A 27,323-nucleotide genomic window follows, 5' to 3' on the forward strand; every position below is an offset into this window, starting at 1 on the left:
TCAATGGCTTCAGTGGCATTCTGGAGAAAGGAAGCGCATGCCGAGTGTGCACGTTTGGAGCTAGCATAGACTGGAATGAACGGAAGAATCAAAAACCCCCTTCCTGCAATAAATGCAATGATTAAACTTATTTTACCGTCCCCCTTTTGTCTCGCAATGCTGCGGCAAATACATTTCAGTCATGCGCCTCCAACTCCACTCCATTCCACTACAGAAGCCCCTCCCCCTCACCTCAATAGACGATGCATAACCTGCGCTACGTCAAGCTAGCGGGCAGGTAGGCAGACAAGCAGACAACTCTTCCGCAACCCCTGCCAATCTCTCTCCCTCGACATTTCGCAAGGTGTCCAAGCAAGCCATTCTAAACCCGTAATAAATAAAACAACATCCACCTGCAAAGGTCCATCCATTAATCTCAAATTCACAGCGGAGATGCGGATCAGGAAACCAACTCGTTTATAGTCTACGCTCACATTTCTATTGCTACTGCTACATAGGCAGGCAGGGTAGGCAGGGACGCATAAGTGTGCCGACCGACTCTCAAAAAAGCAAACAAATCCTCCTCCCTTCGTGATGCTTCCTCGTGGCAATCATAATGTCGTGCAAACGCTTTTGTGGTAGAAGATATGTACAAGAAAGTCTCGCTCGCAAGATAAGTTGATGCCCGCACTTGTACTCTGACTCCAAGAAGCGGATGCAGACGTACGTAGAAGCGCAGCATCGACGCCACTAAAAAAAGACTCCGAGCCCGAAGGGAAGAGCAAAGAGCCGCCTTCCCAAGCTAATACCGTTGGAGCAACGAACACCCGCCATCTTCCCCACTAACCAGCAATACCCATACTCTTGATCAGCTTCGCACAACTCCCCACACCTACTCCAAACAAGTCAGCACTCCGCACCATCGGACGCGCCGGGGAAGCAGGGCAACCACTAACTCGCAGAAGCCTCCGCCACCCTATCCGAAGCGCGCACCACGCCCGTAAACCTGCCGGTCCCACCGGGCAGCAAGCCATCGAACTCCACCGCCCTCGCCTCATCCTGATCCTTCCAGCCCGTCTCGAGGTCCCAGCCAGCGTTCAGCGCAGCCAGCTCACTGATATCTACGTCCTGGACGATTTCGCCGAGAAGCGCCCACTTTGGACTCAGCATCGCTGGCGCTAGAGCGTTGTAGCGTTTCGTGAAGATGGGGCCCCGGGTGGATGCCGCGAGACCGTTGGCAGCTTCGATGGCGTTTTGGTCGAATTGCGAGTACGGGAGCTTGGCATAGCCACAGGAGATGAATTCGATGGACTGGAGGGAGGTTCTGCGTTCGGCGTCTGCCTGGGAGAATTCGGAGCCGAAGTCAGCGAGGCTCGGCCCTGGGGAGAGGACGTCGATGAGGTTCATCCAGGAGCCTTCGCGAGGTTGAGTTCTCAGGACCGACTGAACATTCGGAGCCGCCTGTGTGGGAGCTGCTGGAGGATTGGCCGCCTGTTGCTGTTGGATAGCATTCGCTTGGGCGAAGAGAGCCGCGAGGTTATTCACCTGGGTCAATTGCAGCTGCGCTGCCTGATGGCCATTGGCGTTCTGATTCAAAGCGTTATTCGCAGCCTGCTGTTGAAGGTTGATCTGGTTCGTCAATTGGGCTTGTAAAGCGGCCACCTGGGGAGCATACGCCCCGCCCTGAGCCGTCATATGCTGTATCTGAAGATGTAGTGCCTGAATGTGGAATTGAAGGATTTGTCCAGGATTGACCGCGTTGTGCTGCCCGGGTCCATTAGCTTGGAACGCCGGGAGAAGCCCAGCCATAGCCGGCTGCTGATTGCCGACGGCCTGCTGTGCGTTCTGATGGGGCCTCAGTATCGCCGTGATTGACACCGAATTGAGGACTAGGTGCTTTAGACTAAGGTTGTCGTGTTCCTTGACGAATTGCCTCAGGGCAGCTGGCGTCATCCAGCAGTTCTTTAGCGTGAGGTCCTCAACGAATGGCAACTGTAGTATCGCGTTCTGCAGGATGCCGGGGTCTTGGCTGGTGACCATATCGGCTGTCATCAGAGGAGCTGGTAGAATTAGTTTATTCCTTGCATGCATGCCTTCAGCATGCTCGCCACCAGTGACCCAGCCAATCGTAAGCTTGGTGATGTTCTGACGTCGACTGATGATCCTACGTAGCAGATCGTAGAAAGGATCAATCCCCCCGGACGGGTTGATCTTCGGTGTCTCCACGAAGCCGGCCTCGTCCTTGCTGACGGTACGCCAACTTGGTATGACCGTCAAAGTGACGTTTGTAAGATTCGGCAGTGCGTTCCAGAAGTCGATGCGGTTGAGCAAAGGAATATAGCGGTCGGACAATCGGGAAATGTTGAAAGTGTGGACTGGGATGAAGGTGACGGGATTGTCTATGATCGAGAGCATGTATGAAGACATGAACGCGCGCTGGGCCCACTCTGTCTCTAGAAGCCACTCCTTCTGAGCCTTCGTAAGATTGGAGGGAATAATGGGGCTCATGAGCTGTCCGGCATCGGTCGGCTGGATCGTCGAAGAGAAGAGGATACCAGTGCCGGACGAAACCGGCGTCGAGACAAATCGGTCGAGCACTTCCGGATCCTCAAATGACGACGGCACCTGGATCTCGGCGGTGTCATGGGGGATAGCTTGGTGCACAATATGAGGGTCTAGGAACGGCATCTCTGGCTGATCTTCCGCAGCCATGGTATTTTCCTGAAGCTCTGATAATGGCCGACTCGCCTCCAGCTTATAGAGCGTCGCCACCTTGACGTCGCTAGCCGCTTCGCCATGGCAGGCTTCAATATGTTCCCAGAGTTCTTGCTGAGCCTGTGCTCGGCGGTCTGGTATCTTCTTAAGAGTCCCAAAAACCTCTGGCGGGCGCTGCAGGATCCGCGCGCGAATGGACCGATCCGGTCCGTTGAGCCAGCCGAGGCCGCTGTCAAGAGAGAGGGCGAGCTCTCTGACCTTGGAAAGCTCCGAGAATGCTGTCTTCATCCTTGGTGTCTCGTCGGCGGCGGACTCTAATCCAGCGACATCATCGAATCTACGATATTCCTCGAAAGGCCAATCATAAGATCCCCAAAAGCTGGTATGCCGCTCCGTTAAAGACTTCTCGGGTGGTTTCGCGAGGGCGTCCTCGTTAACCTCAAAGCTCATGCCGAACTTGCGGATGTGTCGTCCGAACCCACGGAACACATCGAGACCATGGCCATTGTATACATCGTCGCCATTGGCGTTCTTCCACGTGAATCCTAGTGTTGCTCCAGCTTTTGCCTTGTTCTTGCCCTTCAGGTCCGGCTTTTGCTCCTGCCCAAGCATGCCATAGATTTCAGTATTGAAAGGCACAACCACCGTCTTGAAAATGACTTGCGAAACGTAATGATTTAGCTCGCGGCTGACTAAGCGCATAGACTTTATGTCGTCGCGGTTGAGGTGGCTCGCTATCAACTCCAAGAGCTCCACGGGGAGTTTCCATTCCGGTCGGTAGACAGGGGCATCTGGCAGCTCGTCGCCTGCGACGGGCTGGGGAACTGGTGCATCGGCCTTCATCTTGATGATCTTGGCCGATCGGCGTCTTCTACTCTCTCTTGTTGCTTGAGGGCAGTTTTTGTCGAGCAAACAATACCTCGCGGGCAGCTTGGCCGAATTGCGGAAATTCGGCCAAACATCGTTTGCCTGGGGATCTGGGGCTCCACTGCGGTATAGCATGACGACGACAGCTCCTTTGCTGTTTAGGGTCCTGGTAACATCCTTCCCATCCATATTTTCAAACTTGTCTCTTGAGCGCTTGAGGGCGCCGGATCTGATTCGAATAGAATCGAGGGCTGAATCATCCATAGAAGGTGACCCAAACCCTGGACCGATGCGCGTAGTCATGTAGGCGAGCCGACCGCCCAGCTCGGCGTAGTCCTCCAGGTCGTCGAAGTCGTCTGAGAGGATTGGTGGCGCCTGTCGTCTCGCCGAGAAAGTTGTAATCCTTGCTACAGGTCCGCCGGACACAGGTTGTGGTCTAGACGCGGGGAAGAGTGAAGGCAAGTCGTCTTCAAGCAGGCCGTCGTCTTCTACGAGCCCAATTAACGGCGCTGTTTGAGGACTGGCGTTTTCGCCGCCAATGCTCCCGCGCCCTCGCCCAGTGTCAGCTTGTGGAGGAGAACCTATGGCAGAGTTGCTCCCGCCACGACGCCGACCGCGGACGCCGAAAGCCCGCCTCGACCCACGGCCACGCGAAGGTGGACCTGCGGCTTGGTTCGTTATGTCTGTGTAAAGGGAGGACGGATCGGAGTTCGAAGTACCCAATGACGGGTACGAGGGGCGGTGATCAGTGTTCGTTCGGCGAGAGGAGCTCTCTGGGCGCGTGCGGGTACTGCGACGGAGTGTGATCTGTGGTTGCTACTGGAGTGTTAGCTATTGTCCTGAGAGCAGTGTAAGAGTATTGAAGGGAGTGCGAAGAGGTAAAAGACTCATGGCTCGACGGTTGTCACGCCAACTGATGTCGACTGTGCGCCTCCACTACCATAGGCAGCTACGGACGTGGTCCGTCGCAGTGAGAGCGGAATGGTGCTGTGGGACGATCCCAGACGTACCGATTCAGAAGTGATTGTCACCGTTTCGCCGTCGCTGGAATCGCTGTGTTGCGCGGGGTCGCGGTAAGAACGCAGGACGCGCCGGCGAGCCGCAGACTGCTCCATCGAGAGAGGGATACCGCCGTCTCTCTGCATAGTGGGTGATGGCACAGGTTGCGAGACTGGCTCGTGGATTGCGGGCAGCGGTGGTGAAAGGAGACCGCACAGGCAGCCAGCGGCGGGTGAGGCGCGAGGCGCCGGGCTGTCCAGGCAATGCTCTCCTGCAGCAGAGATGCGTATGGTACAGGCGAGCGGTACGGGCAGTCGTCGGAATTGGGCGTGGTGGAGGGGCGGCGGAGGTGGTGTTTTGCGCGCAAACAATAGCCGGCTTCCCTTTGATGTTTCTCAAGCGCCCCACCCACGAGCGTCATCTGTGCCGAGCTCGTTCCCCTCAGCCGCCAGGACGCCCCCAGATCCTGCAACCACCGCATCGGCATCCACGCCACAGCTGATACGACTTCCTGCAGCCTCGCCGTCGTCGTACATATGCGTTATAGGGGATGCTGACTGCCTTCGGGCCCTTTCCGCTGGCGGAGGCCTTCTGTCGCACAGCAGTAGTTTGGGCAACCCAAAGAACGGAGCACTCCTGTCGTATCACGTCAATTGCAGCATCGGATCGTATGCATACACGACAAGCTTTCGATTGGTATGTCTATGTAGCTATAGAACCGACCTCCATGATCGCTTTGGAAGAATTTCAGCCACCGACGCCTAGCCGCGACCGTAGACATCGTTAGATTAAATGAGAAGTAATACAGTATGTTCCGCATGGGATGTCGAAGGAGATAGGAGAGCAACAAAAGCAAAAGAAACCCAGAAAGAAGGTGCCTAAAGGACGTCGAGAGTGCCTCCTCGCTTTTTAACACGGTGCGACAGTTCAAGAAAAAACCACCCAAAGCTACCGCAGCTGGTATGCGAAAATGTCGTGGCTGTGAAGTAACCGCCCCTGCTCGTCTTCCTCGTCCAGGATGTCCTCGTTCGCGGTATCGCCCGCCAGAACCTCCAGATACTCCCGGAAAGAATGGTACGTTACGAGCGATAGAGTCTGCACGCTCCAGAGAATGACCTGCCACTCAATCTGTGTTACGTCCTTGAGCCCCGCGTGGAAATGCCCGAGGAGTTTCTTGACATGCTCGTGCTCGTCTGGCGGTAGCTGTCCAAATGCCTCAAAGAAGGCACCTCCCAGGGCCCGCCCGAGCTCTGGAGTCATAAACCAAACGAACTTGGAGTCCTCGCCGCCGCCGTTGATCTGAATCACTGGGTTCATTCTTGGGTACTTCGCTGGGACGCTCATGCCCGTAAAGAAGCCGATTTCGACTGCCGCCTCCTCCCATATTGCTTGCTGCTCGCTGGCGTCGAAGTAGTGGATCTCCTCAGTGCTTAGCATTTTCGGCTCGCCGTAGAAGCCGTTCCAGAATGTGTCGATGCCGTTGGTTAGGGAAAGGAATTCCTTGAAGTCGTCAGGGAGATCGTGCTCCAGTCTTTCCTCGCACTTCTTGATTTGTTCCGCGGTGGCACCCTTGTGAAGGATTGTCTCTGGAGGGTCGTCTGGGTCTTCCACATCCATCTCTTCCCACACAGCGTTCTTGATGGTGTTGTCATTGCACATTTTCACGAGCTCCTTCATCGGTAGATCCTTGTATATCCGCGCAGCACCCTTTTCCAGACGCTCCTTGAACGTGGCATAAACCTCCTCGAAGAACTCCTCCAGCTTTTCCTCCTTCACTTCGATTGTCCGAGCGAGCGCGTTGTGCTTGAGGTAGCGCCAGGCCTGTCGCGATCTCGAGAGCTCCAGCCACGTTACGTTGAAGTTGTCCGCAATTATTTGGAGGATATCGAGTGCCTTCTCCCGTTTGTTCATGTATAGCGCAAGATCAATAGCAGCGGCGAGGTCGTCCGCTCGTACTTGCGTGTCGCCCCAAGAGTCCAACTTTCCCTCGCCAGCCGCAATCGCAATCAACTTGTCCAATCCTTCATCCGACTTATGCATATCCCTCTTCCACAGTATACGCTCCGTCTCCATCTTCGACAGAAATGCCGGCGTCCGTTCCTCGGCGGGAATCGAGTCTGGCCACAGTCCGGTAGCCTCCCATGCAAAGTATAACCCGGGACTCCATGACGTCTTGCAGCCGGAAGCGAAGTTCTCGAAGAGATTGTATAGTTCGGTCGCTTTGTCGACGTAGCCTAGCAGCGCGAATTCCAGAGCGACATCGAAGACATTCCTTGCCACCTCCCAAGGGTCTTTCTGCCGCAAGATCTGGTGACGATCGAACTTTCTACCCATCCGGTGCGACATGGGACGGTATCTCCAGCGGTTGGCGGGGTCGACGAGCGGTGAGCGATGGTTGCAGTAGTGGGAGACAGCAAGAAAGAAAAAGAATGGGGAAGGGGAAAGCCACCACTTTAAGGGCAATGGTCAGAAAATATTGGCAATGACTCGCATCTGGGCGGCCCAACTCACAAGGTTTCGACTCCCTTTCCTGCCAGCTGACGCCTTTCGTCAAGCCACCCGGCCAGGTTGGAGCATTTACCGGGCCAGCTCAGGCCAGCTCGAACCCGCACCGCGCCATCGCCAGCAAGGCCCCGGTTGCTTTGTGCAGCATCGCACCCAAGCTGTCGTCGGCCGGGACGGGAAGATCCTAGGAACTAATGTGAAGCCTGGGATTCGGTGTATTCACGGCGGCTCCCCTTGCATAACTGCACTGGCGGTGACATATCAGTCCCTCAGCTGAATTCTGGCCTCGTTTCTCCAATATGAAGGACTTCCCTTTGCCCGCAGGCGCAACCACGGTAGAGCGAGGAAAGCCGTGCCTCATACGAGCAGCAAGAGACCTAAGGTGCCTGGCACTACCGGTTTCAGCGGATATTGTGGCGCCCTTAGAGCGTGGGGGTCCTCGTCGGCTCATCCAGGATGTGCGGGTCTGCGGCGGTCTCCACAGGTTTTGATAAGACGCTTCCCCAGACGTCTTTCTCCGCATGCTCAGCGATAACGAATCTGATCAGCTTTGTGCGGCGCGTTCGATACGGCTATTCACGCACGCCATCCTAGTTGTAGATTTTGTGCATATGGCGTAAGTTGTTACCTGACCGATGTCCCCTCTCGTGATGTGCGGCAACGAAATTGCGATGTCCCTGAGCAAGCAGGGGGCACTAACAGGTCCGCGTATGCATGCAGCAGGGATGAGGGCAGCGGATCCGGTTGGTACCTAAAGTATCGGGCCGCTCCTAAGCCCACTTTGAGTTTCGGTTACGACGACGGAGACGAAGCCTCGGGCCAAACGAGGGGAAAACGCTGGGTGACGGGTGTCAGACTCCGTTCGGGACTGGAAGACCCGCGGTCTTCGTCTTCACACAAACCTTCCCCGTCCGACGTCATGGCCAGGAAACATGCCTCATAGAGGATGATCTTCTCTACCAGACCTGCTCCAGGGTTGCAGCCATCCAGTTTTCCGGACTCGGGAGAACACTGTTGTCCCGAAGCTTTTCCGTCTATCTGTTTATCCACTGTCCGTAAACGGCTGAGCGAAGGAAAGTCAAGCTCATCTTCAGCAGCACGCTCCGACCATCGGCGCGATTAACGATTGGCGCAATTCAGGTCTAATTATTGGCAGGAATTCTCCACCTGTGGACAAAACACGATCTGAACTCGAAGCTCCACACTTTCGGGAAACGCCGCAGAGGAACGATCGGTTTGCGCATGCGCCAGCCAGGTGAACGCAGATCCCCATGAACCCAGGCGTATTTACAAAAGACAAACCATGTCTGAGGTTCTCAATTAGCAAAAGGCCCGACTCTTCCAGGAACAGACTACTCTCAGGGCTCCCTTGTGCGTATTGGTCCCTCAAACCATCATCTTGAATTGGGAAAGGTAAGTCCTGATCAATGAGAAACAGTACAATATGGACTCGTTCTGCTCCTAGGCTTGTCCGATTCCGAGACATCGTGGTGCCTTCTAATAGACTAGCAGCGTCACCACGGCCGCTGTTCATCGGGCGCCTAGAGATATATTGCCGTCCGAACATGCGTATTCGACCGAAGAAGATCCATATTATTAAAGTATTGACACGTCGACTGGTCCGGCAACGAGTTTGTCACCAAGCGCTTTCGGTATCCGTGGCTCGTAAGCTGTATTGTAATGGCGATATAAGATTGTCGCTCATCATCGCCCGTCAACAAGCGAGGACTTTGTCGACGCCACCTTTCCAGATGTTTTCTTCCAGACTTCACGCTGATGGGCGGGAAAGATCGTAAGATTATCCCCGGGCCATTTATCTTAGGGCTTCAGCTTCCCCATGACGCGAATTCTAGGGAAGACGTGAGCCCACTTGATGAGTGTCTTGATATCAGTCAGCTCGCGCAAGGCGGCGGTTGTGCTCCAGATCTAATAGAGGACAAGCTCCAGCGGATGATTCTTGGACTGTCTTCCATTTGGATAGGACACCGCAAAGAAGCTATTCCGGTCGGTCCAATCGACGTGTATCTGAGCAGATCTTAGCCAGATTGGGCCGGTACTCTGAGTGAATCTGCAAACGCACCTGCGTCCTCGCGACCTTGCCAGCGTGGTGGCACACATTAGCAAATACCTCCGATCAGGGGACGAGAGCAGAGCTACCATCCTAGCATGGCTTCGGTATTTACCCGCCGAGGCCATTCGCGCGTGGCTTTCTAGGAATCGCTGCGTGGTATATATACCCTCCCATCCTTCAGGCTTGCTCTAACCTGCTTCCCCGGAACTTGTGGATGTGGGAGACTGGAGTTTTCTCAAAGGCATATTCGTAGATGCTATTTCAAATCTCTGCAAACAGTCATCAGCGAAAGCATCATGTAAGCTTGTCAATCGCGCGCTCACTGGCGGGGAGCTTCAAGAAGGGTAGTGCGGGGGTGGGCGCAGATGGAGGACCTGGTGTTTATCAAGGCTCCAAGGCTGGTATGGACCGGTCGAACAATCGCCCGTACCTCTGTTTACTGGCAGTGTGAGCGGAGAAGTACACTTGTGTTTTGAAGTGGAATAGCTAACACTTAGCTTGTTCTACGTCTTCAGCTGTTAAAGGTCTAAAGCGTGGCTTCTTTATGACTGAAAGGATAAGAAACAAAATGTGCTAGACACGTAGGCCTGAGCAACGTACCTGGTACATATATTTTCCTCGATAATGATGTGGCTCAACCTGACAGCTGAAACATAGACCGAGGAAGGAATGAAAAGGTGTACGTTCGGCCACCGATTGAGCCATCTCCTACGCTCGTAGGGCCCTTAGAACAAATATGTTGCTCTGGCAGAAATGTATGTACACGGCCGCTCTGTTGAAAAAACGGTATTAAACTTACTGTTGATGGCGTCTTGTTAGTCTTGGACCCAAGGAAAGACTGTCTGATTACGTAAGGCCACACCGACTAATCGCGGTTCTTCCATCGGCACTCACTCCCAATCTTCTATATTAGACCGCGCAACGAGCTACAAAGCCATCAGACTTCTCAATTACGAAACGACAACGACGTCGACGCCGATATATGTCCCCAGTCCATTTCGCTGATGTTGGCTCCCGTCTGAAGTAGCGTTCCTTGGCGTAAACAAACACCCCCGCTCAAGGCAGCAACCCTCGAAACGTACAAGAACTCCATCGTCCCAATATCTGTACACCCTACTCACTTCACATCATGGCCTGCCAACCTAAGGGCGATCCGTCACCGCTCCTGACACTTCCCCGCGAGCTCCGAGACGAGATATTTGCGCACATGGCTTTACCGCAGCACGTATACACGTCAAGCGTAACACCGGATACTCGCTCTCTCCATCGGTCTAACAAGATCTGGCCAACCTACGTTGATACCCGAATATACCTGCCAGTGCGACCGCCTACCAATATCCTTGCAACATGCCGTCAGCTGCGGGAAGAATGCCTGCAGCTTTATGCGAGCCTTTTCAACTCACTGCTTCCCGCCACGATCACAGATATGAGGCCTGCTGAGGAGACTGCAAGTAACAAGCTTGCGGCAAGGATCAACGCGAGCTCTGAAGAGCTAGCTGAGCGAGCACACGACGACGACTCCGTCCGAATCACTCTAGAGATCCAACGAGCAATTCGCGGGACAATGGGATACCATGTTCCCAAACGAGAAGATCTTTCACCGCGTTTTATGGCGTTGTTACCACTACTACGCCGACTCAAGAAGCTTAAGCTTACGGTCTGGGCCGGTTACTCATGGTGGGAAGGCCCTGTCGAGCGCCGCTTTATCGGGATAGAGGTGCGGCCAACGGCGAGATTCAAACGAACAAGCCCGGACCAGGACGACAAGCTTCAAGAGCCCACGCAGTGGAAGGAAGAGGCTGCATGCTATTCGAAACCAGACAACGCTTTATCCACGGCGATTGATGCAATCTTAAAGAATCTTCCGCTTATCGAGGAGGTCAATGTCGACATTCTGATGCATGTCTCAGACTACTTCAACTGGGATCTACCGGATGTTAAATGGGAGGGCGTTCAGAGTTGGCTTGACGGGCCCGTGTGCTCGAACACTGGAGACGGCTTGAAAAGGGTGTACCGAAGATTTGTTGTTCTTGATCCCGGCCCACCCACGAAGTCTGCCACGTTTCTCCGTCAACTGGAATCGCGTCAGAAGGGAAAGGATTATTTTCGGGTAGACCGGGGCACTGGCGAGGTAAGCTTATAACACCGCTTCTGCAGATGGGGTGAGCACTAATTCCTAAAGGCACCCGAAGATTGGAGTGACGACGTCGATAGGGAAGAACCGCCCTTTACGACAACATACGAGCGACCCGTATAAGCGCCGCTGGAGTGCGTTGTCTATCTGGCCATCATGCAGCTTGTACCAAAAGATCACGGGTCTCTTCATACGGCATTCGGTAGAATACATTCGCAATCTCGAGCATCGGCGGATTGTTCTATCCTCGTCACCCGCTCCACAGGCATATTCAGATCCTCAATCGCCATCCAGAAGTGCTACAGGACGACACAGCAGTCTCTGCTTTGCCAGCCGCATACTGCAGGCTTGAGCGTGGCCACCAGAACGGGGAGCATGTTGTACCATGAACTCATGCTTTTCAACGATCGAAACAACGGCTCTAATCGAGTTCATTCAACCCGGTAAAACTGTTTCTCATTACCCTGGATCCGCCGCCGTTTATATTGCCTCCTTAATTTAGCTTCGGAGAATTAGGTGGAGGAAACGGAAGAATTTGTGGGGAAACCCAGTCCTCGCATGGGAATCCATGACGTTCGGCAACATCTAGCGGCCGCTTTTCTTCCCCGAGCAGCGTTACCTCTATTCAAACCAGGGTAAAATAGGGAATGGGCTGCTTATGGATTGGCCGTCGTTGGTTTCGTTTCTCGATTCGGCGGCATGCACGTACGACGATGCGAAACGGTAGACATGGGACTTCATTTCAGTTTCTCCGCCTACGGCGCGTCATTTCTCCTCTTTTCATCACGCGGTTATCTTTGTTTCTCTCTGGAGTCTAGGAATATATTTAACCTTCTAGAACTCTTCTCGTGGTTCTTCTGGGCAAGCCTTGTCTTCCTGCGTGACCGTCTTCCACCATGAAGTTCTCAACGTTCTTGACGCTTGCCAGCACCGCATGCATTGCAATCGCCAGTCCAACACCCACGATCGAGAAGCGCGCCGATTACTGCGGTCAATGGGACTCCGCAGTCACAGGGGCCTACACGGTCTACAATGTTCGCCGATCTACCATACGTTGACCCATCCTTCACCCTAATCCTCTGTTAGAATCTCTGGGGCCAGTCCGCAGCCACCTCAGGCTCCCAATGCACCGGCGTCGACGGCCTCAGCGGCTCCACCCTCAAATGGCACACCAAATGGACCTGGGCCGGCGGCTCGTACAACGTGAAGTCGTACGCCAACGTCGTAACGAGCCTGACCAAAAAGTCGCTCTCGTCCATCTCCTCGCTCCCCTCGACATGGTCCTGGACATACACGGGCAGCTCGCTCGTCGCAAACGTCGCCTACGACCTCTTCACCTCCTCGTCCGCCTCCGGCTCCGCCGAGTACGAGATCATGATCTGGCTCGCGGCCCTCGGCGGCGCGGGGCCCATCTCGGCCACCGGCTCGCTCATCGCGACCGTCACGCTGGCCGGCACTAGCTGGAAGCTGTATAATGGCATGAATGGGCAGATGAACGTGTTTAGCTTTGTGGCGAGCAGCCAGGTTGCCAGCTTCAGTGGCGATTTGATGGCTTTTGTTAATTATTTGAGTAGTAGCCAGGGACTGAGTAAGAGTCAGATTTTGCAGAGTGTGGGCGCCGGGACGGAGCCGTTTACGGGGAGCAATGCTGTGTTTACGACGACGGGGTTTAGTTTGAGTATGACGTAGGGGGCGGGTTGGGGCTGGTGATGTGTAGAGGGTTCTGTTGGCCTGGAAGGGCACTGCTGGAAGCCTACAATGAATGCAGTCCGTTTCTTTTTGAAAAATGTTCACCGTGTACGCTGTCGTGTGCGCAATCTATCGGCTTTGAGAACCTTGAGAAAAGTATGGCTCAGAATGAGGTGGGTATAGAGAAGGGAGACGGTGTGCAAGAGGAAGGAATAGCTCTACAAAGGAAACGCTAAGCGGTGAACTACCCTACTCTTCCTCCTCCACTGCTATGTGACTTCCACCCCGACGAGGCTCACACAAACAGCTTGTAGAAGAAGTACACCGTATGTACCAGCACCGAGAGGAACGGATGCGACCAAGCAGGAAATTCAGGTCTCATATGGCGCAGAATATAGGACTCAATCGACGTCCGAGGCGCGCCTGGCGTGAACAACATATCCTTCATCGACCCTTCGGTCAATATCTGCCCTTCCTTTGCGAAAGCGAGCATCTCATTCTCGTACTTGATAACGTGTGTATCGAGGTCGTTAGCGCCTGCCGAATTGGTGTAGTCGATAATGGCGCGCGAGAGCAACATGGCGTCGTAGAAAGCTGTATTAACTCCGATGCCGCCGAATGGAGTCATAAGGTGTGCTGCGTCGCCGAGAAGTGTGAGCCCCTTCCTGTGCTCCCACTGGAAGCCCACGGGGAGCATGTACAGGTTTCTCCACTGCACGGTCCCTTGGGCCTTCTCGAAGGTGTTCTTCAACTCTGGGGACCAGTCGTGCAATTCCCTTCTCAGCTCTTTCTTGACGGATTCCAAGTCCGTTACGTCGTACCCGCATGTTGAGGCGTAGTCCTCGGGAAAGTGCGCGTAGTAAGAGATATTGATGCTTCCGTCGCCCAGCTGCTGCGCATTCAGCGTCTTGAGGTCACCAAAGGAGAATACGCTGCCGCGGTTGACGAGTTTGTAAACTTCTGGTGCCGTGTTCTCCGCGTCCGGTATCGAGAGGCTATAGCCGCCTAGACCAGAGTAGAACGGTTTCTCCGAGGAGAGCAGATTCCGCGCTTTGCTGAAGGCGCCGTCCGCACCCACGATCAAATCGTACCCACGCTGCACCTCTCCATTCTCAAAAACCATGGCCATATCCGGCTCCACGCTCTTCAGCCGATAGTTCCACCGCACGATGCCCTCGGGCAAGCTCTCCATCAGCATCTGCCGCAGCGCCGAGCGATCAATCTCCGGCGCCTGATGCAGCGCGTTCTTCTCGCCCTGTTTGCTAGGAGGCCGCTTCATCCACGCCCGCCGGCTCTTGTCGCAGATGAGCATGCTCTCGCCGTCGTAGCGCGCATGCTTGAGGAATTCGGGCCATAGCCCGGCGTCTTTGACGGCTTGGAGCCCCGTGCGGGCGCGCAGGTCGAGTGTCCCGCCTTGCGAGCGGTAGTTGACTGATTTTTCGCCTTCGAAGATAGTGCAGGGAATGTTGTGCTGGTGGAGCAGACGCGCTAGTATGCAGCCACCTGGGCCGGCGCCGATGATGGCGATTTTGGGGGCCATTACTGTGGAAGGATGGTTGCGTAGGGTTGGAATGGTGTTCAGTGCCGTTGAGGACGAAGAGCGGTTGTATGACTCTGGAAGAAGAGATGGGAAGTGGTGTTGCTTTAAAGCTTTCGACGCGCTCGTTCTTTGTAGCACTCACTCCGATTCGGCCGTACCTGATGATATCTAGCAGCAATGGCCGGTCGGGGAGCGGTAGAAGCCATTATTGTTCAGGGGAGCTTCGCGCTGCTGACTTCATTTGGAGTTGGTGCTACTGCTCAGCCCAGGAACGCGCAGGCATCCACGGGCTGGTTGCGCCGTGATTTGGCACTACGGCCGGAAAGTGGCGCGCCTGAATGCCCGCTCCGTAGTGGCTTGTGCCCGCTCCGAAATAGCCCCTAACACGCCAACAAGACACCAAACGCCCGGCATCGAACTCTCACCCCATCGTGTTCTGGACGCGATGAATAGATACTTGGACCTGCCTTATACGGCCGGGCATGCAGCTAAGCTCCACAAGCATGGTCAAGCTTCGGTACCTACGAAGCCCACAGCCTCGCCAGATTAACGTACCAATGGCATCCGCAGAATCGCGCACACCCTCACCACCCCTCACGATGAGGGCTCTCCTCCGAGCTGCAGCTCCCACGTTTCCCAAGACACGGCGAATCACACTCCTGATATTCTAGCTGATGACGAAATGCCGTTCTCGTTGCCCCTCAACTCCGGAGAATAGCACGTAGCCTACGCTGTTTATCGAGCCGCGGAAGCTCCAACGACCGGGTTTACTCGCCCTTCCACTTAGGCATGCTGCATTCCGGGGGTCCAATTGGAGTATTCAGGAGCTGTAGAACCCGTGCCTGCATGGAATGACGCTTTGGACAAGGGAGAAGGTAGGGGAGTAGCTCTGAGCTGTGGCAGCGTAGAAATTTTTGGGAGGTACAAAAGGGCCCAAGAACCTGGTAAGTAGCTTTTACGCAAGCTTGGACGAGTCTTTTCTCTCTTCGCAAAGAGCCAATTGCCAATATGAAGCTTCACTTGCTTTCCCTTCTTTCGTCCATCGTGGTCGTCGGCGCAAGCTGGACGAAGAACATTAATTACCGGTCGCCGTCTGAACACTATCCTTCTCTCGGCATATCCATCCGCAAGGTCGTCAAGCGGAACGATCCTCAGAGCCCGTGGGACCCAACGAAGCTCAACTTTACCCACGGTGTCGCTTCGGGCGATCCGTACCCTGACAGCGTTATCCTCTGGACGCGGGTTGGCCCATCGTCGGACAATGACAAGTCCAATGTAACGGTTTCTGGTTATGTCCAGCTTTTTGACCACGACAACGAGAAGTTCGTCTCTGTGTCGAAGGCGCCGGTCTGCGTCGAGTACAAGATCGCGTCGGACAAGCAGCTCAGCAACGTCGCCGATTCCGGGAAGGTCTACACTAGCAGCGATGTGGACTATACTGTGAAGGTATGACGGCCGCACTTCTACATTTGGGCTACCTGACACCAGCGTAGATCGAAGCCAAGAACTTGGAGCCTTACACGACGTACTACTATCAGTTCAACGTGTGCAACTCCAACAACACGAGCCCATTGGGGAGAACCAAGACATCTCCTAAGGCCGACGACGACATTACGAAAGTCGGTATCGCCGTATATTCTTGCTCTAATTACCCCTTCGGCTTCTTCAACGCGTACGGAAATGCTGTGCGAAAGGTATGCCAACTTTGACCAAGGGACATCGACCCATTAACTAATGGCCGCTTGCAGGACTCTGTTGACTACGTGGTCCACCTGGGTGACTATATCTACGAATATGCCAACGGAGACTATGGCTGGGGCCAAAGCATTGGGCGTGTCCCGCTACCAGATAAAGAGATCATCTCCCTGTATGATTACAGGAAGAGGCTTGCAACCTACCGCACGGATCTTGATCTCATCGCAAGCCACCAAAACTTCCCTTGGATCCCAGTCTGGGTGCGTCATCCCGAAACAGTAGATATGCGGCTATACTGATATTCCGCGCAGGATGACCACGAAGTGGCAGACAACGTTTACCGGGACGGCACGTCTCACATGAACAACACCGAGGAAAGTTTCATAGAGGACGGCGGTGTCGTGTTCGATCAACGCAAGATGAACGCGGTCCGTGCATACTTCGAGTGGATGCCGATCCGACAGGTTGAGATGGACGACAATCTGCGCATTTGGCGTAGTTTTAGCATTGGCAAGCTGTTCGATCTCATCATGCTCGATACTCGCAACTACGACCGCTCGATCACGGATTTGTACTGTAAGTTAATTCCGCGGTACGAATACCATGTTGAGATATATGCTAATCGTAACGCCACTTTAGGGAACACGGACTATATCCATACAATTTCTGATGATGCAGGTCGTTCACTCATGGGTCCACGCCAGGAATACTGGTTCTATGATGCGCTCTCCAAGTCTGCCGAGCGTGGAGCGACATGGCGCCTCGTCGGCTCTCAGATTATCTTCAGCCGCATCAATGAATCAGCAGCCTATGGCGATGAGAACCCGTTCGATTACGACGCCTGGGATGGATACACGTCTAACAGAAACCGCACGCTCAGCCATTTGTACAACAACGGCATTGGCAATAATATCTTCCTCGCAGGTGATAGCCACGCTTCGTGGGTCAGTGACCTCGTCTGGCTCGGCGAGAAGTCTTATGACAAGGAGACTGGAGAGGGAAGTATCGGCGTCGAATTTGCCGGCAGCGCTGTCACCTCTCCCTGCCCGTATGGCGCCAACATCTCGCTCGCGCAGGCGAACAACTACTCCACCTGGCTGCAGAACGCCAACGATGAGCTTCAATGGCAGGACCTGTACTACCGCGGGTACTACGAGCTGCACATCAGCAAAGATGAAGTGCAGGCGAGCTACTTTGGCATGCCGACGGTCGTGAGCAGGAATGGCTGGGAGATCTCCCTTGCCAACTTTACTGTGAAAAGCGGAGCGAATAAGCTGCAGCGACCGGTGGGCGGTGGCGTGGTCGAGGGCGGCAGCTTAAAGGGAGGCAAGACGGTGCAGACTAATGCCACTCTCGATACAGGGAATGGCACATGGTTTGTGAGCTATGCTGACCTGGCAGTCCTGTAAGGGCAGCGTAGACAGCATAGCTCGTAAGGGAATGGAAGGGGCCTGATCGACAGTGTAATACGTAGAGAAGCTAAAGAATTAACACCCCTACCTCCTATCCCGACCATCTTTGAATTTACATCTCTGCACTGTACTGCCACCTTTGCAGGATGCTGCATTGCTATGGAGTTTATTGGCCTTGTCGAGTCGCAAGAGCGAGTTTCGGCCGGGGTGTCAAGAGTCACGTGATCCATGCCTTCATCTCTAGCGCCGATGCATAGCCTGCAATACCCGCAATAAATTTGATGATGTCGCACATCTTCGCCCCAGTTCTGCCTTGCGGCTCCAGGCACCGTTGGGCAGCAAAGATGCAGGGAAGGTACTGGGGTCGCTCCTTCTTCTGATGACGTCGTTGTGATATCAAGCACTCACAGCTCAGTATAGCCTTCGATAAAAGCTACGAAAGCTCTACACAACCAATTCATAACTCCGAAAACCTACAATTTAAGTTCCAATTCTCAATTTGTCTCGAAATCCCATTCTACAGCTCTACAACTTCACGAATTCACAAGCAATCCATTATGAGCGCTTCAAAGAACGACGCTGCCGTTGCCAACCAAGAGGGCCAGTTCGGCTCGCGAGTGCCCGGCTCTGAGCCTCTCCAGACGGGCGGTGTAAGTCGAAATCCAAGCCCGCTTCGACGCCATTTAACACATTCCCAGCACAAGCCAGGTGTCCTTGCCTCAGAGAGCGACCGCGCCCCCGAGTTCTCCGCCCAAACCCTGCCGCCAGGCTCTGCACCCGCCAACGCAACCTACGAGCCGAACCCGGACCTCAACAACCAGAAGATGTACCAAAAGGCGTCGGAAACCATCCAGGGCGCCGACTCGTCCGACGTGCACACCGGTCTCGGCCATCCCGGCCAGGGCGAGACTTCCACCGAGCTCCGACATGACGGCCAGCACGGTAGGAAGAAGCAAGGTCTGGGAACCATCGGACTGGGTACGACGGAGGAGAAGGGCGATGTTGTTCAAGGTCGGGATCCTGAGTTCGCGCACCAGAGGAATTTGCCAGAGGATGTGCCGAGTGGACAGCGCGGGAATATAGGTGGTCCGCCGGCTGAGGAGAGGGTGCCTGAGAGCGCCGAGACGGTTGCGGTCGAGAATAAGCTTAATCGGTAAACGGACTGAAGGATATGGCGTGTATGGGATGCCCTTAACCGGGAATCTGCTTAGTACTCGGATACGGATTTGATGACAGCTTGAAAGGCTGATCCGTCATGTAAAGTCCAAAAATCTGGAATGCATTTTAATGACATGAGTCTAAGTCTCGCCGTCACCACCGTCTTATCATATCTCTTTTGTGGTTGTGCTCATTGCACGACCTGTTGTGCTCTACCGTTAGCCATTCTTCTCACGCCTTCGCAGAGTCAAGCATTCAGGTCGCATCGTCTGGTCCCGAGGTCGCAAGGCAATGCTTCCGTGTCAATGTAACTTAGAAACCGTGGACCATCCCACTAGATCTGTCATTACTGTGGATAATGTCTCCTCGGAGCTGAGCGTACGCAGCAAGGGGAGAGCATTCGGAATATGCCTGTTCCCTATCCGGTCGACCGTAGCCCTATGCAATAATCGACGCCGCTCCACGGCCACGCACACGTATCAGGTGCGCTGCGTGTGGTATCGTGATCCGAAAGGACACCGCCCGGGGCAAAAAGTGAGGTTGAAGAAGGATGGAGGCCGAATGCCAAGTGAAATTCGCGGCTAGCTGCGGCCTAACCGGAACGGGCGTAGCGGGATCGCTTCAGAACGCATGCCAATTTTCAGTGACATCACTCGCAGGTCGACGTCGGCATCCGTGCCGCATAGAGCGCTTGGGGTTTGTTGAACTCTTATTCACACATGTCGCCCGGCATGACGGCATCTCGTTCGCGTTCCGAATCCTCCCCCGCTGATTGCCCTGGTGCCCCACGAACAAAGCCACTTTCGGCCTCGGGTGCTCTGCGCCACCACCCTCATGCCCGCGGTCCATACGAGCTGTATGTCAACCCGTGTAACGTGTTCTCCGGCCTGGCCTGATTGATCGAGCAACCTTGGAAGCCTTCCTGCTAGTATTTAACCCAGGCCGCCTTCTCCAATAGTGGAGCTGCGTACAGCGACCGCACCCGCCTGGACCTGAGCCCGCTTTTAAGGGTCTGCTAGTGCCTGCGCAACTCGGCGGCAATTGCTTTGCTCGAATTGAGATATATTTGAGCCTGCCTCAACCCGCCTTGTTGATCTTCTAAGTATCGGAATCTTGGAATACAGATCCCTCTTCTTACGGCTATCGATTGACGAAAGTCCACGATGTCGAACAAGCCCATCTTTGTGGCTACCCATCCCCGGGCCTGCTCTACGGCCTTTGAGCGGGTATTCCATCTCCCCGGTTTTGTTGAGGTACCTCGATGCTGACTCCTTCTAGGTTTTCATGACCCGCCGGGACACGCTCCAATGCGTCCACGAGCCTTTTGGCGACGCCTACTACTTCGGACCAGAACGACTTGCAGAAAGATATGAAGACGATGAAAAGAGTCGGCTTGAGAGCGGTTACTCTGAGAGCACCTATCGGACCATCTTTGACAGAATCGCGAAAGAGAACACTGAGGTTCGCGCTTCCCCTTCTGTCATTGATGTCTCGTCGTCCTTCATGTCGTTTTCCGTCTCTATTTGCGTTCATCAGTACCCACATCCAATCAAGCTTTTTCTTTCTACACTTAGTCCCATCCGTCGTCTTTCTTCGTCACGTGTACTTTCAGCCTTCTCCCCCACGAATTGACGCCAGTTTGTGGCTTGCTTGCGCAAGACGGGGGCGATTCAACTCGCCAGCAGGACCACGGTCTCGACGCGCTTGCTAGGATCCCAAACCCGCTTATCGTGCCCGCAGCTTCAACCTCGCACAACTCTCCACCCTTCAACCCACTCAGCACGCCCGTCCTCGTGATTTCTTTTCTTTCCGACATTGGATAACCCCTCGCAAAGCCCACTACGCCTACCAACACCGAATCACATTTCTTTGCTTTCTTCCCTTGACACCACTACCCCACGAATCGATGCCGATCGGGGGACATGGCGCAAACTCACCTCTTCCCAGGGCAAGCGCATCTTCATCAAGGACATGGCCCAGTACTGGATCCCGCCCAACAACAAGCCAGCCCAGATCGCTCCCTCTCTCATCAACTACAAGCGTGGCGTCGGAACCGACACTACTGCTCTGTCCCCTGTCACCACGAGGACCGACCGGGATGGGCCACCGTACCCGTACCCTAACAAGGGAGAGCCTGGCAACCCGACTGTGATCCCGAGGGACCTCTTGGCCAACTTCCACTTCACCTTTCTCATTCGCCACCCGAGGAACAGCATCCCGAGCTACTACCGCTGCACCATCCCACCGCTCGATGAGATGACGGGGTTCTACAACTTCCGCCCTGACGAAGCTGGCTATGATGAGCTCCGCCGTCTGTTCGACTACCTCCGCCACGACGGACAGGTTGGTCCTAAACTCGCTGGACAATTTGCCAATGGCTACACGAACGGCACGAACGGGACCAACGATGCCAATGGCACACACGCCGCCGCAGAGATCTGCGTCATCGATGCTGATGACCTCCTTGACAATCCCTCTGGCATTATCGAGGCCTTCTGCAAGACCACGGGCATTGAGTACGAGCCGGAGATGCTGAAATGGGACAATGACGAAGACCACAAGGTCGCCAAGGAGGCGTTTGAGAAGTGGAAGGGGTTCCACGAGGACGCGATTGATAGCACCGAGTTGAGGGCTAGGACGACCGTAAGTATCACTCATTGACCTTTCCACACCTTTTCCGTCTCCCGTCCCCCCTCCTAGTCGCGAGCTGGGACCGCTGATGCCACCAAGAAGAAGACGCCCAAGAGCGACGAGCAGCTCTTCGCCGAATGGACGGAGAAGTATGGCGAGGAGGGCGCGAAGATTATCCGCGACACCGTGAAGGAGAGTATCCCGCATTATGAGTACCTGAAGCAGTTCGCCATCAAGGTTGAGCTGCCGAACTAGGGTTGGGAGACCTGACGAGGGTCCACTTCGCTAGATTGTCTATCGGGACGCTGGAAATAGGTAACGACAGTCCTTTCCTCACATACATGGCATGCGGATACACATGCATTAGTACACAGACGGAAAACGAGGAAAACAAAAAGGTCACTAAATTGTATTGCGGATGGAATAATGCGGCCTAGGTACTGTTCTCTTCTATCCTATATTGAATTCAGTCTTCTATTTGGCAAGCTATTTTCGCCCTCGCGCTTGTTTCGATGGCCGTTGGAGTCTCTGCACTCACCCCTCTTTTTGCTACTGAAGCATTTACACCCCTGTTTAACCTGTAGCTGAATCAGAATGCCAACGATAACGCGCTCGATGGATGGACGTCTCGATTCTCTCTCTTCGTCCAGGACAGCTTGAGGCCCACAAGATCAAACGACATCATCGATGCTGCCTGTGCTCAGAGCGGTGTGCAGGGTACGTTCGTGCAAATTATCTTTAGTCTTCATCGTCTTAGTCAATGGTAGAGTAAGTCCTCACGTAGACTTATATATCAACCCAACCCAGCATACCATATCCAAATTCTATCAAGCAATTGCTACACCCATATCCGCCCGACGAAGAGCCAAGACCGCATGCGTTGCGTAGCGTAGCGTAGCGTAGCCGCCGCGCGAGGTCGATGAGCAACTTCTAATGAACCAGCCCAGCCCAGCCAATCGCAGAGACCTCAACTTGCGTTTAGTACTAAGTTTGCAGGGTAGGTGTATATATACCCAATTATTCCACACTCCAAACAAAGAAATCGAACATAATCACCGTTAACATAATCGGTTGGCAGGGCTGACCCAGAGGATGTTTCCTGCGAGATTATGGGGGGTTTCTTAAATTTATTATTATTTTTGGGCTGGGTTCGGACGGGGCGCGAGATCGAGTGTGGTATGGGCTTGATATTATTTGCAATTTTTTTTTGGAGTTGTGTGTTTTGTTTGTTTTGTTTGTTTTGTGAATGAATGCTAGGTAATATAGGGTTCTATCGGTGTACCGACCGGCGGCGGAAGTCTAGGAGCTGGGTTGGGAACGAGGATGACTGACTATCTTACCGTCGGCCGGTGCTCGACTCCTAGACGTTGGGTTCTGCTTCTCATCATCGTTGTGGCCAGTCCCACAGCCATATCTGCACAGCCACGCCCCATCAGCCACAGTGGCTTGCCTCTCTCCCTTCCCTTCCCCATTATTATCCCTATATGGGCATCCAGCTACTCTACAGCTCAGCGCTCAATAGTTCAGTTCCTCTTCTTTCCTTCGTCGGCTCGCGCCCACAGCGATGAGTAAGACCTACCCAGGTACACAGTAACCAACCAGTCAGCGCTTCTCTTTCGTGAGAAACCTATACCCAATCCAATCCAATCTAATCCCGCCCAGTCCAAGTTGCGTACTTCCTCACCGGGAAGAGGGGGCCTTTCCACGCAGTGGCGAGAAACGGGACTTTGTAGTCCTGTGTTTCAGTTTGATACAAGGTGTGATTTTGAGGGTGGTGGATTGGGCTGGGTTGAGGCCTGGGGCCAAGGTCGGGGTTCTGGTTGGGGGTGAGAGGTTTGGGGGCGACGGAGTACGGAGGCGGCAGAAGAGGTTGGGAAAGTACACAGTACGTTTAATTTGGATGGACGGGTTGGAATAAGGAGAGCGGCTGGGTGTTGGAGCCGACTATTCAATAGATTTGGCCCTTTAGGTATTTACGAACTCACTGCTACGCTACCTACACCAGCTACACAACTGTCCTGTCCAACAAACAGCGCCTGCCAAAAGAGAAAAGAGGTATATCCAAGCGCCCGATACATACACACATCTCAAAGGATCGTCCATTTCCCCTCCCGAGATTAGCCCTCCCAAAAATTGCGTGATATCATATACCTGTGCCGTTGAAACTCCGTGAAACCCTTCGTGCCCGAAACACCGTCGCTGCTGGAAATGCGCTGCAAAAGGATTTTGTAGAAGCCGAAAATAGGAGACGAAGGGAATGCGTTTACACATGCCCTAGTTCAATCTCTCTTCTCCGCTCCTCGCGGCTCATAGCCCGCGAGTGGTTGCTTCGGGCGCCGATGCTGGAGGGTCGATCGGTTGTCCGGCCGCGGTCCTGCCATCGCTCCCATGCTTGCTGCTCACTGAGGCTGTCTGGCCGGCTGTTTGCTCGTCCCCGACTGGCATCGGGGTGTGCTTGCGGCGGGGTTCCTACCAACTCTTGGCTATTCGCGATGCGCTGCCTCTCTTCCTCATCTTCGGGGAGGTCTATTCTGAACGTGGCACTGCTGGCATCTGGGCTTGGGCCCGGATCACTCTTCATGAGAAGCATGGCCATCTGCTGATTTATGCGGTCGTCTTCGCTGAGCGGTATCTCGGGTGGCGCGGAGGGCGAGCGTGATGCGCTGGGGTACATGTTTTGGAGATAGTTCATGTAGTAGGACTGCTCAGACCACGTGTTCCCGCGTGAAGCCTGATGTTCCTTGAGCTTGACGATGCGGCGGTGGGTCCAGATGAGGAGGATGCCGTAGAGGAGGGTCGACGTGGTGCTGATGACGGTGCCGGATATGGCGGCGGTGCCCCATTCGAAGCTGCGCGAGGAGAGGAAGTTGTAGGCTATGGAGAGGAGGCCGAGGGCGGATGAGGTGAGGGCGGGTCTGTATATGCATGGTTAGCGGGTATTATGCTGTGTGAGCGTCGCTGGAGTCGTACAGGAAGATGGATTCGGCCTGGAATATCTCATTGCGACAAGCGAAGCAGAGCAGCGCGGTGAACGAGTATCCGGCTGTGAGGAGTGCGACGACGAAGACGGACAACACCGCTTGGGAGAACTTGAGCTGCGGGTCTTTCGCATAGAGGCCTGGGAGTATGAGGTAGCTGGAGCGCAAGCCGTTAGCTTTCCTTTCCAACCTTCTTCAGCTGGAATGCCGTGCGACATACCCTCCCAGTATCATCCACGAGGCAGCGAGCGCTATGAAGCGCCAGTACCAGGGCGTCGTCTCGTGGACATCGTGCTGTAGGTTGATGTAGCGCTTCGAGCCGGAACGCATGGGCATTGGAGCGGTCGCGAGATGCGGGTGGAGCTACGCGGGCGGGAACGCTGGTATGACGGGCACGTCCAGCTCAGTTCACGGGCTTTGTCTCTGCTCTCGCGCAACGAACGGTCACGAGGGACCCCTCATGCAGAGCGAGAGAGCGTATATGAGGGTAAACGAGCGTGGTAGAGTGAGTGTATTTAGAACAGGCGCAGAGCTCAGTCGAGAAGCGGACGACAATTCAGCCTAACGAGGGTCCCAGAGCTGCGGATCGCTTCGGTGGGTATGCGCTCGAGGGCCGAGTCGTCGGTGCGGCACAGCAGCGTCAATCGCAAATGCCGAAATCGTGCAGCGGCAAACAACTGGCGGGCAGCGATCGAGGCGGCAGCGGGCAGAAGAAGCACTGGCGACGGCACGGAGAGGGTGGAAGAGAGAGGAGAGGTCACGGCCAGGCAGCGGTGGAGGTTGGCGTGGAGGACGCCCGCTGGTGAGTTTACGAGGCGGAGGAGCGACGCATCCCGGCTCAGCCACGGTCGTGGTGCTGGGGGCAGTAGTGGACAGGGCCGCTGCGACCATGACCGCACTTGCCCTCTGGCGGACGCGAAGATGACTGACTGTCCGTCCAATTTGGCGCATCCGTCTGCCCTTCGTCTGCCCTCTCTGCGGGCTCCGTTGCGTCTCATCTCCTTCGCGGTGCCCATTTCTCTCCGCCATCGGCAGCCACCACCACAGCCCTACAGTGCGCTGCCTCGATCGCGATGAAAGGCTTCGTCACAGACCAGCATGCGGCCACCAGCGTACCCTAGCCAAGTGTTCCTTGGTTGATCCGTTGCTGTCTCCAACTGTGGCTGACTTCGCACTCCGCTACGCTACGCCGCGTCGCACGAACAGGCGAATCTCACCTCATGAGCCACCGCTCCTCCTCGGATCCGCCTTGCGATTCGACAGTCAAGCACTATCCACTACAGCTACATTGCAACCATGGCTCCCAACGTCTTCCGAGGATCGCGGTCCTAGCGGCGCTCTCTACAAAGCATGCGACGGTGAAACAGATGACGTCGTCGACAGTATCTCCTCTTCTTATAACTGCCCTGTTAAGTTTCTATTTCAGCACCCGGGCCCATTCGACACCAGCACTTATCAGTTTGGAGGTATTGACTCGCGTCCGATCAATGCGCCTCGCATACTAGAGCTTCGCCGCGTTTTGGAGCATTGAAGGATTCTATGCAGGCCTTGACGACTACTGCGTATCCGGCGACTTTCCACGCGGCACAGGCATCATTGGATTATGACGGACCAACACCCGTATTGTCGATCTACTTCTCGGCCGAACTTTCGTCGAGAAAAGTCCTCTCTTATCTAGCGGTGCTTAAGCATCCTGCGAGTGATCATGCGCACGTGCATGGCAATTCACCACGCGAACCACTGGAACTACGCGAAATAATCTTCTCCAACATGTGTCCTCGCGCGTCTAGTCTGCCACTACGAACGGCTTCGCACATGGGATCCTCGTTGCTGACGGCTCCACGTGCATCGCATGCCTAAGGCATTGCCTCGAACGGGTTACACCGAGAATTCAGCTCCGCTCTGTTGATCAATACCACGCTCTAGATCTGAAACATATGTACAGTACTACACCGGCTATGTGGCTTACTGGGTTTTGTGGCGGTAATGCTCTCGCTCACTGTTAATTGTCTAGTCTACCTTACGGAGTGGCCCCCGTCCGGTTGGCGCTAGTCGTTGTGGCTTCGGACATCAGTATAGGAAGTCCTCCGTTTAAGCCCATGTCGACTTAGAATTTCTAATTGCCTTTTCACACTCTGCATCACTCGGATGAATTTCGCCACGCTTTCTCCCCAGTGGCATGGAACATAAACTCTTTGATGAGCAATGCATGCATACCGCATTCCACATAGCGCGCCTGAAAATGCGCTCAGCTAACTACGTCTTTCTCCCATCCTGCTGAGACTGGAAGGCTACTGCATGGGCGTCTGAGATTCGATCTTCGCGAGGCCTCTCTCTTGATCTTCAGCGCGTATCCCATCCCCCAAAGCACATCCCATTTCTCACTCCCCTCTACCGTCTGCATGAAGCTTTTGTTTGGTATAGTTCGCGCTCCACCACCACTAAGCTCTACCTATCAGCAACGCCTCCCCCATGCCGGGAAAACGCCACCCCCGGTTACTCATCCCTCGCTTCTCTTACTCACCTTATTCCTGCAAGGCCACTTCCCTACTAACTAACCATTCGCACCACTTACTCACCCACCCTCTCCAAGTTCTGTACTGTACCAAGCTTACTATAGATTATGCCCCCTTCTTCTCCTTGCTTCTGCGCGGATCCGCAGGATTCGCTCCTTCTTTCGCGGCGCCACATATGCAGTATGCAGCCACACGCGCTTCCTCCGTAGCCGGATCACGCATCTTGAGTCTTGATAACATAGTGCGTTGACGGTGGGAGATGGCATGGCATCCAGATGCCGTTGTGCTTGGCGTGTAAGCCGTGAAGGGGAGGATAGGTAGAACGAGGCAGAGGAGCAGAGCAGTAGAATAGTGGATCTTCCAGATCGGGAGAGCTGTCTGCTTCAGATCCATCCGTCATTAGCATGAGTTCGCACGGGTGATGTTTCCTAGTA

The 27,323-nt window shown here is 54.6% G+C and overlaps 10 protein-coding genes across 10 annotated transcripts; 5 read left to right on the forward strand and 5 right to left on the reverse strand.

Annotated features, from left to right (window-relative positions):
• Nucleotides 1-463: 463 nt before the first annotated feature.
• On the reverse strand, nt 464-4,710 carry BU26DRAFT_525424 (uncharacterized protein). Its single transcript, XM_033830503.1, has 2 exons — nt 4,572-4,710; nt 464-4,377 (listed from the first exon to the last, which is right to left on the reverse strand). Exons 1-2 carry the CDS (start codon nt 4,704-4,706, stop codon nt 931-933), a joined length of 3,582 nt encoding a protein of 1,193 aa, XP_033676231.1. The 5' UTR covers nt 4,707-4,710; the 3' UTR covers nt 464-930.
• A 706-nt stretch (nt 4,711-5,416) lies between these two features.
• Nucleotides 5,417-7,107, reverse strand: BU26DRAFT_183530 (uncharacterized protein). Its single transcript, XM_033820411.1, has 3 exons — nt 7,072-7,107; nt 6,382-7,011; nt 5,417-6,279 (listed from the first exon to the last, which is right to left on the reverse strand). Exons 2-3 carry the CDS (start codon nt 6,904-6,906, stop codon nt 5,509-5,511), a joined length of 1,296 nt encoding a protein of 431 aa, XP_033676232.1. The 5' UTR covers nt 6,907-7,011; nt 7,072-7,107; the 3' UTR covers nt 5,417-5,508.
• A 3,158-nt stretch (nt 7,108-10,265) lies between these two features.
• On the forward strand, nt 10,266-11,393 carry BU26DRAFT_511671 (uncharacterized protein; the record flags this gene model as incomplete). The annotated part of the gene is made up of 2 exons (XM_033827322.1): nt 10,266-11,267; nt 11,319-11,393. 2 exons carry the CDS (start codon nt 10,266-10,268, stop codon nt 11,391-11,393), a joined length of 1,077 nt encoding a protein of 358 aa, XP_033676233.1.
• Nucleotides 11,394-11,894: 501 nt separating this feature from the next.
• Nucleotides 11,895-13,107, forward strand: BU26DRAFT_183549 (glycoside hydrolase family 12 protein). The gene is made up of 2 exons (XM_033820412.1): nt 11,895-12,304; nt 12,357-13,107. Exons 1-2 carry the CDS (start codon nt 12,167-12,169, stop codon nt 12,957-12,959), a joined length of 741 nt encoding a protein of 246 aa, XP_033676234.1. The 5' UTR covers nt 11,895-12,166; the 3' UTR covers nt 12,960-13,107.
• BU26DRAFT_525428 (FAD/NAD(P)-binding domain-containing protein) lies at nt 12,922-14,751 on the reverse strand. The gene has a single exon (XM_033830504.1). The coding sequence runs from the start codon at nt 14,497-14,499 to the stop codon at nt 13,255-13,257; it is 1,245 nt and encodes a 414-aa protein (XP_033676235.1). The 5' UTR covers nt 14,500-14,751; the 3' UTR covers nt 12,922-13,254.
• A 756-nt stretch (nt 14,752-15,507) lies between these two features.
• On the forward strand, nt 15,508-17,603 carry BU26DRAFT_441004 (uncharacterized protein; the record flags this gene model as incomplete). Its single annotated transcript, XM_033824432.1, has 5 exons — nt 15,508-15,945; nt 15,993-16,193; nt 16,248-16,454; nt 16,506-16,770; nt 16,834-17,603. The coding sequence occupies 5 exons, from the start codon at nt 15,508-15,510 to the stop codon at nt 17,601-17,603; spliced, it is 1,881 nt and encodes a 626-aa protein (XP_033676236.1).
• A 466-nt stretch (nt 17,604-18,069) lies between these two features.
• BU26DRAFT_525431 (uncharacterized protein) lies at nt 18,070-18,907 on the forward strand. Its single transcript, XM_033830505.1, has 2 exons — nt 18,070-18,256; nt 18,305-18,907. Exons 1-2 carry the CDS (start codon nt 18,164-18,166, stop codon nt 18,761-18,763), a joined length of 552 nt encoding a protein of 183 aa, XP_033676237.1. The 5' UTR covers nt 18,070-18,163; the 3' UTR covers nt 18,764-18,907.
• A 762-nt stretch (nt 18,908-19,669) lies between these two features.
• Nucleotides 19,670-21,986, forward strand: BU26DRAFT_469412 (uncharacterized protein). The gene is made up of 4 exons (XM_033825315.1): nt 19,670-19,990; nt 20,043-20,225; nt 20,712-21,407; nt 21,495-21,986. Exons 1-4 carry the CDS (start codon nt 19,928-19,930, stop codon nt 21,648-21,650), a joined length of 1,098 nt encoding a protein of 365 aa, XP_033676238.1. The 5' UTR covers nt 19,670-19,927; the 3' UTR covers nt 21,651-21,986.
• Nucleotides 21,987-23,658: 1,672 nt separating this feature from the next.
• On the reverse strand, nt 23,659-24,703 carry BU26DRAFT_441250 (uncharacterized protein; the record flags this gene model as incomplete). The annotated part of the gene is made up of 3 exons (XM_033824449.1): nt 23,659-24,310; nt 24,366-24,530; nt 24,594-24,703. The coding sequence occupies 3 exons, from the start codon at nt 24,701-24,703 to the stop codon at nt 23,659-23,661; spliced, it is 927 nt and encodes a 308-aa protein (XP_033676239.1).
• Nucleotides 24,704-24,748: 45 nt separating this feature from the next.
• Nucleotides 24,749-25,650, reverse strand: BU26DRAFT_183662 (uncharacterized protein). Its single transcript, XM_033820413.1, has one exon. The coding sequence runs from the start codon at nt 25,387-25,389 to the stop codon at nt 24,907-24,909; it is 483 nt and encodes a 160-aa protein (XP_033676240.1). The 5' UTR covers nt 25,390-25,650; the 3' UTR covers nt 24,749-24,906.
• Nucleotides 25,651-27,323: the final 1,673 nt, after the last annotated feature.

This window comes from Trematosphaeria pertusa (assembly GCF_010094035.1).
Source record: "Trematosphaeria pertusa strain CBS 122368 unplaced genomic scaffold BU26scaffold_25, whole genome shotgun sequence".
Classification (NCBI taxonomy): domain Eukaryota; kingdom Fungi; phylum Ascomycota; class Dothideomycetes; order Pleosporales; family Trematosphaeriaceae; genus Trematosphaeria; species Trematosphaeria pertusa.